Genomic DNA, 12758 nt, shown 5'->3' on the forward strand with positions numbered 1-12758 from the left:
GCTACCCCTGTTTCCTATTTATATCATGTTAAATATTAGCCACCATCAGTATTGACCGTCAGTAGGCCTAATAACAACAATTTACAGTTGGTTCTCTTCAGTTGGTATAGCCTACATTATCATTCTATTTAATTACATTGTTTCGTTTACCCTCATTTTCTTCCTCTGTAAGCGCCGTCACGGCCATGTGGTTGTTGCTGAGGATCATTAGTAACACTTGATCATATATATTTTTTAAATGACATGTAAGCTAATTCAATCGTTCTGGAGCTGAGCGCCGACCAAGCCATAACAGTTTGAACCCGACGCATGGCACAAGACTTGGCCGTGTCATCACACAATTCCACGGTTAGTGCAGGCAACAGACAAAGGTATAGCCTACTATTGTACACTATTCTCCCTATTATAATTCTACGTACAAAAATTTTCCAACATTACCATGGGTTTAAGAACTGAATGTGCCAATTGTCTGAAGGAATCAAACCACCGTGTTCTTTCCTTCGTGTGTAAAGGCTCTCCAAACCAGTTTCTTGTGATTCATAAATACTTTTCTAACCCCTAAATAAGATCAAATCTAGTCTAAGAAAATGTTAATTGTCACATGCTTCATAAACAACAGGTGTAGACTAATAGTGAAATGCTTACGCAACTCGGTACTTAAGTAAGCATTTCACTGTTAGTCTACACCTGTTGTTTATGAAGCATGTGACAATTAACATTTTCTTAGACTAGATTTGATGATGGTGTTGTAGTCATGCGCGGCCACGCAGTCGTGGGTGAACAGGGAGTACAGGAGGGTACCAAGCACGCACCCCTGAGGGGCCCCCGTGTTGAGGGTCAGCGTGGCGAATGTGTAGTTGCCTACCCTCCCCACCAGGGGGGTGGTCCGTCAGGAAGGTCAGGATCCAGTTGCAGAGGGAGGTGTTCAAACCCAGGGACCTAATATGCTGACCAGACCGCATGTTAATTTTATCCCCCCCACATCAGATGCGATCAGGACATGCAGGATGAAATATCAAAACAAATATGAACCAACTATATTAATTTAGGGACAGGTTGAAAAGCATTACACATTTATGGCAATTTAGCTAGCTAGCTTGCTGTTGATAGCTAATTTGTCCTATTTAGCTAGCTTGCTGTTGATAGCTAATTTGTCCTATTTAGCTAGCTTGCTGTTGATAGCTAATTTGTCCTATTTAGCTAGCTTGCTGTTGATAGCTAATTTGTCCTGGGATATTAACATTAGGTTGTTATTTTACCTGAAATGCATAAGGTCCTCTACTCCGACAATTAATCTACAGATAAAAGTGTAAATGTTTGTTTCCTAGTAATCTCTCCTCCTTCAGGCTTCTTCTACTTCTTTGGACTTTTTATGGCAGTTGGCAACCAACTTTAAGGTGCATTACCACAACCGACTGGACTGGAGTGTGGGCCTCGGTTCATCTTTCAATCACCCATGTGCTCTGTGCTCTTAAAAAGCAATGAGGAGATGGAACGTGGGTATATTCTCCTAAAAACCAATGAGGAGATGGGAGAGGGAGGACTTGCAGCGCGTCACAAATAGAACCAAGTTCTATTTTAGCGCCTGGCTACGCAGACGCTCATCAGTGTATGTAAACTTCTGACCCACTGGAATTGTGATACAGCGAATTATAAGTGAAATAATCTGTCTGTAAAGAAATGTTGGAAAAATTACTTGTGTCATGCACACAGTAGATGTCCTAACCGACTTGCCAAAACTATAGTTTGCTAACAAGAAATTTGTGGAGTGGTTGAAAAATGAGTTTTAATGACTCCAACCTAAGTGTATGTAAACTTCCGACTTCAACTGTATGTACAGGTGTAGCGTAGAGTACTGTTTGGAAGCCGGCTAGGGACAGTGTTTAAGGTTCAGGGCAGGGTACTGGGCGGAGGCCGGCTAGTGATAACTGTTTAACAGTCTGATGGCCTGGAGATAGAAGCTGTTTATCAGTCTCTCGGTCCCAGCTTCGATGCATCTGTACTGTCTTTGCCTTTGAGATGGTAGTGGGGTGAACAGGCCGTGGTTCGGGTGGCTGAGATCCTCGATAATCTTCTTGGCCTTCATGTGACACTGGGTGCGCGGGTATGAAGACCCGCAAGCAACTGCGGCCCCTCGTGATGAGTTCCCGATTTTTTGTTTCCCCCTCCCCCATCAAAGTTGCCCATCCCTGCCGTAGACAAACAGAATATGGGGATGTTGAAGCCTAGACATAGACAGATCTATAATCAGACATGCACAGATGGTCAGTTTTAGCCAGTTTACAGTTGAAATATATGCCTATCTCTTATTCCTTTGCCATTAGAATTATATATGGTAAGACTGATTGATTTATTGATTGATTTAATTTATTAGACAAGATGAAAATACGTACATAAGAGCGCTCCAGCTGGATATGCCTCCACAAACAATTCAAGAAGATCACCAAGGATAACATAGTAAATCTCAAAAGCTTATTTCCATTGTGGTCCTTTTGGGGGGAGGCTACAAACAATGACAGACAACATTTTTGTTTGTTTCATAAAATGAGCTAATAGTACCGTTCCATAATAAACAACCCTGGACAGGTTAATCGCCCTCGTCTCATTTACCCCTAATATATACAACAATAAGCGTTTGAGATTTGTTTTACAAATGTTGTTACGTTACAATAGCATTTTATTTGAAGCAATCCCTAATATATACAAGACAATCACAATATGATACACGATAGGCACCAAAAGTCAGTCCATATACTAACCCGGGGCATTTTCTTCTCCCCCACGTAGTACCTTTATTCAAGTATTTTACTCATCTTTGTTTCCTTATGACAATGTATAAGTAGTACCACAACCTGGTCAGTAGATAGGAGCATTTTATTCTTACCCACATACTGTAGACATGCTACTATTTAGCATTTTTTTGTGAGAAAAAATATGGACCATGGAGGTTATGAATTTCAAGTTTTTTGGAAGACTATTCCAAATAATGACAGAAACCCAACTATTCCAAAAAGGTTTCTTTCCCCATACCGCTCTTATATCTGAAAGGAACAATGTTGGCTTCACTCCATCTCAGTGGTGGAAAAAGTACCCAATTATCATTCTTGAGTAAAAGTAAAGAAACCTTAAAATAAAATGACTCAAGTAAAAGTGAAAGTCACCCAGTAAAATACTACTTGAGTAAAAGTCTAAAAGCATTTGGTTTTAAATATACTTAAGTATCAAAAGTAAATGTAATTGTTGTTAAAATATACTTAAGTATCAAAAGTAAAAGTATAATAATTTCAAATGTATTATATTAAGCAAACCAGATGGCGCCATTGTTTTTATTTTTATTTTTACAGATAGCCAGGGGTACACTTCAAAACATGTTACCTGATCATAACTGTTACAGTAAAATGGTTAGGTTTATTACTGTCAGATATTGTTGCGTCATACTATTAGGCCTATATTTATTATACATATAGGATTATCTTTCATTTAGAACAAACTAGCTGTTAAACGGATACCCGTTCTTTTACCTCCCTTGTTGAGGAAGTGTAGGAGACATACCTGATGGAAGGTCATTCATTGTATTGCAGGCCTATTGTATTCCTGAAGTCAGAGTCGTTCTCTAGTCATTCACACGTATTTATCACCACCAGATTTACTTTTGAAATTCTGAGGCACGCAATGTCCTTGTCGTGATGCAAATAAACCTCAATGTCATTTCAAGTGGCTGGGGTGTAAAATGGCCTGCAGAGCTGTTTTTTTGCATTGTCTTCCCAACGGGCCTTTTCGCACGTTTATTGGTTTCCGTGGTCACGATTTTAACAACATTCTGCACCCTTAATTGTCTCATCATCAAGGCGTGCCCTATACACACACCATAAACTGCTCATCGAAATGAACTTAAACTGTTCGAAATGTGTCATGTGAGTGGTTGTTGTTGTCGTTTTATGGCAAATGCACGAATGAAATGCACGACAGGACTAGAGTTTTACTATCTGAGGTTTACCATTGTGACCAAACCCATATTTTTATCTAATGTTTTTAGGGTGTACGCATGTTCATAAAAAAAATATATCACTGGGCATGCATGAGAACCGACTGATGTTGTTACTGACAAAAATATACAAAGACACTAACGTTCGTTTCCCCCTTGATAGCCTATATAAAATACTGTGTACTGTACAGTACTGAAAAGACACTAACATTAATTTCCGCCTTGATAGCCTATATAAAATACAGTGTACTGAACAGTACTGACAGCACGCAGGAGACACGTGTATTTGTCTCCTCCTATTGGACGAAACGAATGCACAGTATGCACTCTCCTAACAGACGAACACGTCTTGAAAAACGTCGATTAACCGTTAAATACATTATTTTTTACCAAAAAAAAACGGTACCTATATAACTATAAATGATAGTTATAAAAGTATATAACTATAATTTATTAACAGAATTGATAATATCCTTCGGATAATTCGTTTTTATTTTCCTAATGAAGTGCAACGGGGGTATAGCTCAGTGGTAGAGCATTTGACTGCAGATCAAGAGGTCCCCGGTTCAAATCCGGATGCCCCCTATTTTGAACCCGCGAGCCAGTAAAGTGAAGTGCAGCTGTTAGAAACAATTCGGTATATAATATAAACCTTGGATTGCTGACGCTTTGTTTTGGCAATTATAAACTGGGTAGTTTGAGCCCTGAATGCTGATTGGCTGAAAAAGGTGGTATATTTAAGCAATAAGGCATGATGGGGTCTGGTATATGGCCAATATACCACGGCTAAGGGCTGATCTGGACGCATAGCCATATACCACAAACCCCCGAGGTGCCTTATTGCTATTTTAAACTGGTTACCAGCGTAATTCAAGCAGTAAAAATAAATGTTTTGTCATACCCATGGTATACGGTCTGATATACCATGGCTGTCAGCCAATCAGCATTCAGGGCTCGAAACACCCAGTTTATAATTAAGCAATAAGGCATCAGGGGGAGTGGTATATGGCTAAGATACCACGGCTAAAGGCTGTTCTTACCCTTAGCTGTGGTATATTAGCCATATACCACAAAACCCTAAGGTGCCTTATTGCTATTATAAACTGCTTACCAACGTAATCCGAGCAGTAAAAATAAATGTTTTGTCATACCTGTAGTATACGGTCTGATATACCATGGCTGTCAGCCAATCAGCATTCAGGGCTCGAACCACCCAGTTTATAACAGACCATATACAACTGGTATGACAAAACATTTATTTTCACTGTTCTAATTACGAGGGTAAACAGTTTATAATAGCAATAAGGCACCTCGGCAACCCTACAAAATGTACATAGAAATGTGTGTTATAGATCTGTAATTTTTATTGAAAGCAAGTCTAAGAAGCCATACATCTGCACTATTTCTATGCTTCCTGTTCTTAAGTTTAGTTTTTGAGTCTTTTAAGTTCGGTTTTGTACAGAAGCTTCAAACAGCTGAAAATACAATATTTTTGGTTGCAAAAAATATATTTCACAATGGGTTGGATGGTACAGTGATTCTCTACAATGTTTAGCTCCATAATTATAAAGTATGCATTAAGGTGTCTGTAATAGCATAAACCTGGCAAAAACAAATGTAGACATTAATAAATGCATTTCTATAGCTTCCAAAATATTTTTTTTACAAAGGTGGGGGAGTGCGAAGATGGAGAGGTTGCTTCAAAACAGTGCCCCCGTCAGTCATCTAGTGCAGTGGTTCCCAACCAGGGGTACTAGGACCCTAGGATACTTGGCCTATCCACAGGGAGCACTTGAGAATATTATTTTCATGAGCTGTAATAAAATATCCCAGAAATTTGCCATATACACAAAAAGCTTATTCTTCAGACATTTGTTTACATCCCTGTTAGTAAGCATTCCTCCTTTGCCAAGATAATCCATCCACCTAGACAGGTGGCATATCAAGAAGCTGATTAAACAGGATGATCATTACACAGGTGCACCTTGTGCTGAGGACAATAAAAGGCCACTCTAAAATGTGCAGTTTTGTCACAGGACACAATGCCACAGATCTCTCAAGTTGAGGGAGTGTGCAATTGACATGCTGACTGCAGGAATGTCCAACAGACCTGTTGCCAGAGAATTGAATGTTCATTTCTCGACCATAAGCTGCCTCAAACATCGTTTTAGAGAATTAGGCAGTACATCCAACTGGCCTAACAACTGCAGAGCACGAGTAACCACGCCAGTCCAGGACCTCCACATCCAGCTTCTTCACCTGTGGGATCATCTGAGGGGGGGGGGGGGGGGGGGGGGGTACTGAGGAGTATTTATGTCTGTAAAAGCCCTTTGTGGGGAAAAACTCATTCTTATTGACTGGGCCTGGCTCTCAAGTGGGTGGGCTTATGCCCTCCCATGGCTGTGTCCGTGCCCAGTCATGTCAAATCCATAGATTAGGGCCTAATGAATGTATTTCAATTGACCGATTTCCTTCTATGAAGTGTAACTCAGTAAAACCTTTGAAATTGTTGCATGTTGCACTTATATTTCTGTTCAGTATATAAATCATTGGTTCAGACATTCCATGTGTAATTCCCCTACTACAGAGAAGGCAGCCCAGTCACCAGTTTATCAATAATAACATTTATTTGTACAAAAAATATGTTGTACACTTTAAAATACTGTATATGTATATAAAGAAAAATACATGATTAACCTGTTTTAAAATCAGACAATACTTGTTTGTCATCTTGCTTTTTAAACAGAAATCACGATACTATTTTTCACTGTCAAGCAACCACCTTTTTCTTCTTTGATATAAATACTTCCAAGTAATTTGTGCATTGATAGCTTAGAAGGCTGAGCACCAGTCTGATCCCCATTAAGTCTGGCCTCTTAACCTGTGTACTGTGGTTTTCCTCAAGTCAGAGGTACAAAACTGTATGTTAAAGAAATCCAATGCAACCTCCCATTCCATCTCTGTGGAGTTCATGAGGACAGGAGGCTTAAATACTGTGATATGTCCCTATTCAGCTTATGTGGGACATACTGTGTCACCCTCATGGAATCAGGTCTGACAGGTAAGATTCTTATGTAAACATAGTGGACATCTAGAACAGAGTCTCACACACTATAACACACACACCCATGCTAACTCAAATGCACAATGGCATACCCTGGCATGCCTTGTTGAGGTTCTGCCAGGTTCCTCCAGGCTTCCTCTATCGCGATGCAGACCTGGACCCTGGTCAGCCCTTGCAGACACAGTAAGGCATGAGGGTGACAGGGCAGGTCTGGGGCCAGCCCTGGGGCTCTCAGAGGGGCAGTGGCACAACAGATAGTGGAGGTCCTGATCTGGGCACTGTGGCTTCAGCTGCAATGTCTGAGAGGTTGTGTTTGTTGGGTCAAAGGATAGCTGTCCTGGTTCCAATTGGGATGAGCTCACGGAAGGAGTTCTAACTGGCCAGTACACGAGACCTCATCCAGTCCAGACTGGCAGGTAGTCTGGAGGTTAGAAGAAAGAGATGGAAATGGTTTTGAAAATTAAACTGTGTTTGAGTGACTTAAGGTTATTTATGATGGGAATGTTACACACACACACACACACACACACACACACACACACGAGGACCAGGTGTTTCTGTAGTTATGCAGTGTACTCACCCCTCCCCTGTGAGGGCACAGCAGGCCTGTACATGCCAGGAGTGGGCTGTGATGGAGCTGAGGGTGAGGCACTGGGAGATCTCTGCCACTGTCATAGAGTCCTTCATGTCCTGCTTGTTGGCCAGAACTAGAATCGCAGCATTCTGCAGGTCCTAAACACCAGTCAAAAGACAGGACAGATAGGCAGGGTTAGATTCTGTAGGTACAACACACACCAGTCAGAATGGACAGGAGAGAAGTGAGAGGCACAGTTCTCTCTCGTTTTTATATTCAACATATTTACACGTCTGAGCGTTTCCTGTGGTAATCTACAGAATCTCACCGCGGTGACGTCTCAGATAAAAGAAAAGAGCAGCAACAGCGGAACAGAAACTGAGCAGCTCAGCTGACAACGCACCGATACACACAGGGGAAATGTTGAAACAACCCATCATGGTTTTGCGATCAGTTTGTTTGCTCTGTAGTGGTGATATGAGTCATCTTGAAAGCATGAACACAGCTCACGCGTCAACATGTTAAAGCTACAGTGTCACTTTTTGGGCAACCTGATCAAATTCACATAGAAATGCGAGTTACAGATCTGTCATTCTCATTGAAAGCAAGTCTAAGAAGCGTGAAACAGCTGAAAATACAATATTTTTTGTTATCAAAAATATATTTCACAGCGGTTTGGATGGTAGAACAAATTTCTACACTATACATTGCTTGTTTAACCACTGAAAATAGCGGAGCGATTTATGCATATTGCACCTTTAAAAACGGTCTACAACAAAGCTTTCTTAGTGTCCAACAATTTTCTCTGCCGTTAACCTTGTTCTGAACACCTCCAAAACAAAGGTCATGTGGTTTGGTAAGAATGCCCCTCTCCCCAAAGGTGTGATTACGATCTCTGAGGGTTTAGAGCTTGAGGTAGTCACCTCATACAAGTATGGCTAGACGGTACACAGTCCTTCTCTCAGCACATATCAAAGCTGGAGGCTGAGGTTAAACCTAGACTTGGTTTCCTTTATCGTCATCGCTCCTCTGTCACCACAGCTGACAAACTAACCCTGATTCAGAGTACCATACTACTCATGCTAGATTATGGAGACATCATTTATAGAGCGGCTAGATGTTCTTTACCATTCGGCCATCAGATTTGCCACCAATGCTCTTTATAGGACACATCACTGCGCTCTATACTCCTCTGTATACCCGTCGCAAGACCCACTGGTTGATGCTTATTTATAAAACCCTCTTAGGCCTCACTCCCCCTATCTGAGATATCTACTGCAGCCGTCATCCTTCACATACAACACCCGTTCTGCCAGTCACATTCTGTTAAAGGTCCCCAAAGCACACATCCCTGTGTCTCTCCTCTTTTCAGTTGACTGCAGCTAGTGACTGGAACGAGCTGCAAAAAAACACTCAAACCGGTGTTTTATCTCAATCTCTTCATTCAAAGAATCAATCATGGACACTCTTACTGACAGATGTGGCTGCTTCGTGTGATTTCTTGTTGTCTCGACCTTCTTGCCCTTTGTGCTGTTGTCTATGCCCAATAACGTTTGTACCATGTTTTGTGCTGCAACCACGTGTTGCTACCATGTTTTTGTCATGTTATGTTGCTACCATGCTGTGTTTTCATGGGTTGCTGCCATGCTATGTTGTTGTCTTAGGTCTCTCTTTATGTAGTGATATCTCTCTCTTGTCGTGATGTGTGTTTTGTCCTATACACACACACACACACACACACACACACACACACACACACACATATATATATATATATTTTGAAATATATTTTAAAAAATCCCAGCCCCGTCCCTCTTGCATTTGAAACTGGTCTTCAGAAAAAAATATTGAAACAGTAAGGTTGAGCTGACCCTCCCTCCCCCCTTCCCATGATCCCCCCCCAAAAACCCAGGTGGTTGTTACCTCATGTTCAAGCATGCGGTGAAGTTCATCTTTGTTCAGAGTTAGGCGCTCACGGTCTGTGCTGTCCACAACCAGAATAACAATCTAAAGAGAGACAAAACATCTGAATACCCTGGCCAAAGTGGACCAACTTACTCACTTAACTGTGCCCCAGGCTCTGAGTGCTCTCATCTCATCAACGTTTAACATGACTTCAGTAAGAGTCTAGAGTGTTAGAGGAATACTCAGGACAGCAGACAGATATGGTTAGTTCTGTAACAGATGATGTAATAGTGTTCCCATGCCTTATCAATGACAACAACAATCAGCTGCGGGTTAAAGTGTACTAACTCAATGTTGGCCTAGTTGTTGGACAGCTGAAAAACATCTCGTCTCCAGCTGTAGCTATTCAGACAGTCTCGGAGGGAAAAAGGTGGAAGTTAAAAAGGGTTTAGGCATTAACACCTTCATCAGGGTTCTATTTCTACTCCAGCTGGAACTGGCCAGAAACCAACACACACGTTGCTTACATAAGACTTTCTGCGGCGAGCACACACACACACACACCAACAGATCCGTACCTCTGTGTTGCAGTAGTAGGAGTTCCAGCTGGCTCTCAGGCTTTCCTGGCCTCCGACGTCCCACACCAGGAAGCGGGTCTTGCGTACAGAGATCTCCTCTACGTTACTGCCAATGGTGGGGGAGGTGTGGACCGCCTCTTTGGTAAGGCTGAGGGGACAGAGTGATTGTTATGACTAAGTGGTTATACATATCACTTGCATACATGTTTGACTTTTGTGATCATGAATTACACAACTCTATTTTGATATCACTCACAATTGGTAGAGGATAGTGGTCTTCCCAGCATTGTCCAGGCCCACTATGATCACTTTGTGCTCTATGAGAGAAGGAATGAGGAAAGTAATTTACACACTTCTACATAACAAACACACAGATTGCCATTCACAGATCTGTGACCCCCAAAGCTAATCAATCCTCGCCATGATAACACAGACTGATGGACTCTCTTTGAAGAGTCTGTTCAGGGATACGAAAAACATGGGCAGACGTTCTTTATTATCCAAAGGGGTCAAAACCTCGCTGTGTTTGTTTGCTGTATTACGATTAGGTAAAACAAGTACCATTTGACACTTATGTATTTTTTTTTTTCAAGTGTCAAATGGTACTTATATATATATATATATATATATATATATATATATATATATTTCACCTTTATTTAACCAGGTAAGCTAGTTGAGAACAAGTTTTCATTTACAACTGCGACCTGGCCAAAATCCTGATAGTAAACCCCAGCGACCTCTTACCCTGCCATCATCTCATCAACGAGGTAAACAGTACTGATTGACAAAATGTTATTGGTTTCATAATATTACTGCAATTCACTACCGCTACATATAAAATAGATAATTACACGGGACACGTGTGCTTTACGTTGACACAGTGAACAGAAGATCCAGTCCGGACTAGCTCATGTCTCACAGAAATTAACCAGTTAATGGAAGGTGCCCGGTGTAGTTAGATAATTGAAGCGCATCGACGTAGGCTATGCCGAAATTGTCCATTTTTTGAAACTGGTCACTCTAACGTTATTGAAAATCACGTCTAACAGCTTTTCTTTTTCTCATAATTTACATACAGTCCATAACAACACCGTGCTACAAAGCAGCTAACGTTAGTAAACCAAGCAAGCAGAAATGATCAGGCACTGAGTGGAGATTACTTAGGAGCAACAATAACAGCAGTAAGTTAGCTAAATGTATCCAGGCAGACAAATGATTACCTCTATCTCCGAAGACAGTCATCAGCTTGGTAAAAAGTAGTCCCATATCCACCGGTGATGAGAATGAAGACAACTCAAAGTAAGAAAATATTTCCAACAGAGCAAATCAGACAGTTGTTAACGTTAGCTGGCTAGCTAACACAATAGGCACCCCACAACTCGAGCTAACGTTAGCTAGCTAAATTACTGTACTGATAACTAACCCTGTGCTGTGCTTCGATGCTTTTAAGCCCAGCTAACGTTACCTGGAAAACATTAGGTAGCACAGCCTAGAAAAGTATTTTTCTTAAGTTCATCGACACAAACAAAACTAGATATGTGCCCATGGGTTGTCTATCGATACCAAATTGATTCTGAGATGAAAATAGGCAGTGCATTCTTGTACTTAGCTAGCTAGATTTTTTGGGGGGGGGGGGTGACTGGAGCAAGTCACGGAAAAAGGCGGGTCAAAGGAATTCCTCGGCTAAAAGAGGGCGTGGCCACGCGTCCCTAGAAAAACATGACGCAAATATGACGTAAGAGGACGACGCAAAACGTATCAACCCACATATTTTTGTGATGTGATATTGTACCCCCTAGCTCAATTGTCCATTGTATATAATCTATATATACTTGTGTTCCCTCATGTACTCTCTGTATTGATTTGTTGTTAATAAAATAAAATCATTATTATATATATATTTTTTAAATAAACATATGGACGCGGAAGTACTTTATAGTTCCTCAAGCTTCATTCCAACAGGGGAATTCTACATGTTTATTAATAGTAACCAAAAGTGAAACAATGACGGTGACATTTACCTGGAATGTCCTTTCTATTCCTGTGATTGAGATTGTGTTTATCATAATCTTCAGGGCATGACTTTCCCAATTAACCTCACCCATGAGCACACACTGGGTTAATCAACGTTGTTTCCACGTCATTTCAATGTAATTACATTAAACCAACTTGGAATAGACGTTGAATTGATGTCTGTGCCCAGTGGGCAGGGTCACTAGCCGATCCCCTTCAATCACATGAATATCCATCAATTGTTTTAAAAACGGCACTCTGCACTAATATCTTACTTGCCCCGTAAAGTACTGTGTACTTTGATCAAGCCTCATTTCAGGGGATTCTACAGGTGATATTTATTGATAGCATCAAAAAGTGAAACAATGACTGTGGCATTCCCCTGGAATTCCCTTTCTATTCCTGTGAATGAGAATGTGTTTGAATAAACTTCAGGGCTTGACTTTCCCAAGTTAAAATGTCCTCTCAACACTGGTGGTAGAAGTGATAGTCCCACAACATGGGGCTTCTACTTAGAAGTCTGGATCTTTATGGCAGTGCAGGGGGTAATGTGTTTGCCATGTAACTTCAGGATCACTAGCTGTTCCACTTCAATCACATTCATATATTTTATCACACTCATATCTTAGTTGCCCC

General features: G+C 41.0%; 1 protein-coding gene and 1 non-coding gene across 2 annotated transcripts; one reads left to right on the top strand and one right to left on the bottom strand.

Moving 5' to 3' along the window:
- Nucleotides 1-4498: 4498 nt before the first annotated feature.
- trnac-gca (transfer RNA cysteine (anticodon GCA)) lies at nucleotides 4499-4570 on the top strand. Its single transcript has one exon. It is a non-coding gene; the product is annotated as a tRNA-Cys (tRNA).
- A 2023-nt stretch (nucleotides 4571-6593) lies between these two features.
- On the bottom strand, nucleotides 6594-11749 carry LOC115197486 (ADP-ribosylation factor-like protein 5B). Its single transcript, XM_029759068.1, has 6 exons — nucleotides 11330-11749; nucleotides 10363-10423; nucleotides 10107-10254; nucleotides 9547-9630; nucleotides 7630-7781; nucleotides 6594-7470 (listed from the first exon to the last, which is right to left on the bottom strand). The coding sequence occupies exons 1-6, from the start codon at nucleotides 11373-11375 to the stop codon at nucleotides 7422-7424; spliced, it is 540 nt and encodes a 179-aa protein (XP_029614928.1). The 5' UTR covers nucleotides 11376-11749; the 3' UTR covers nucleotides 6594-7421.
- Nucleotides 11750-12758: the final 1009 nt, after the last annotated feature.

This window comes from Salmo trutta, chromosome 1 (assembly GCF_901001165.1).
Source record: "Salmo trutta chromosome 1, fSalTru1.1, whole genome shotgun sequence".
Lineage (NCBI taxonomy): Eukaryota > Metazoa > Chordata > Actinopteri > Salmoniformes > Salmonidae > Salmo > Salmo trutta.

Coding starts and splice junctions, on each gene's coding strand:
- LOC115197486 (XM_029759068.1), bottom strand. CDS start 11,375: ATGGGACTACTTTTTACCAAGCTGATGACTGTCTTCGGAGATAGAG. Junction 9,631..10,106: donor CCTACTACTGCAACACAGAG/GTACGGATCTGT, acceptor GTCTCTCTTTAG/ATTGTTATTCTGGTTGTGGA. Junction 7,471..7,629: donor TGTGCCCTCACAGGGGAGGG/GTGAGTACACTG, acceptor TCTAACCTCCAG/ACTACCTGCCAGTCTGGACT.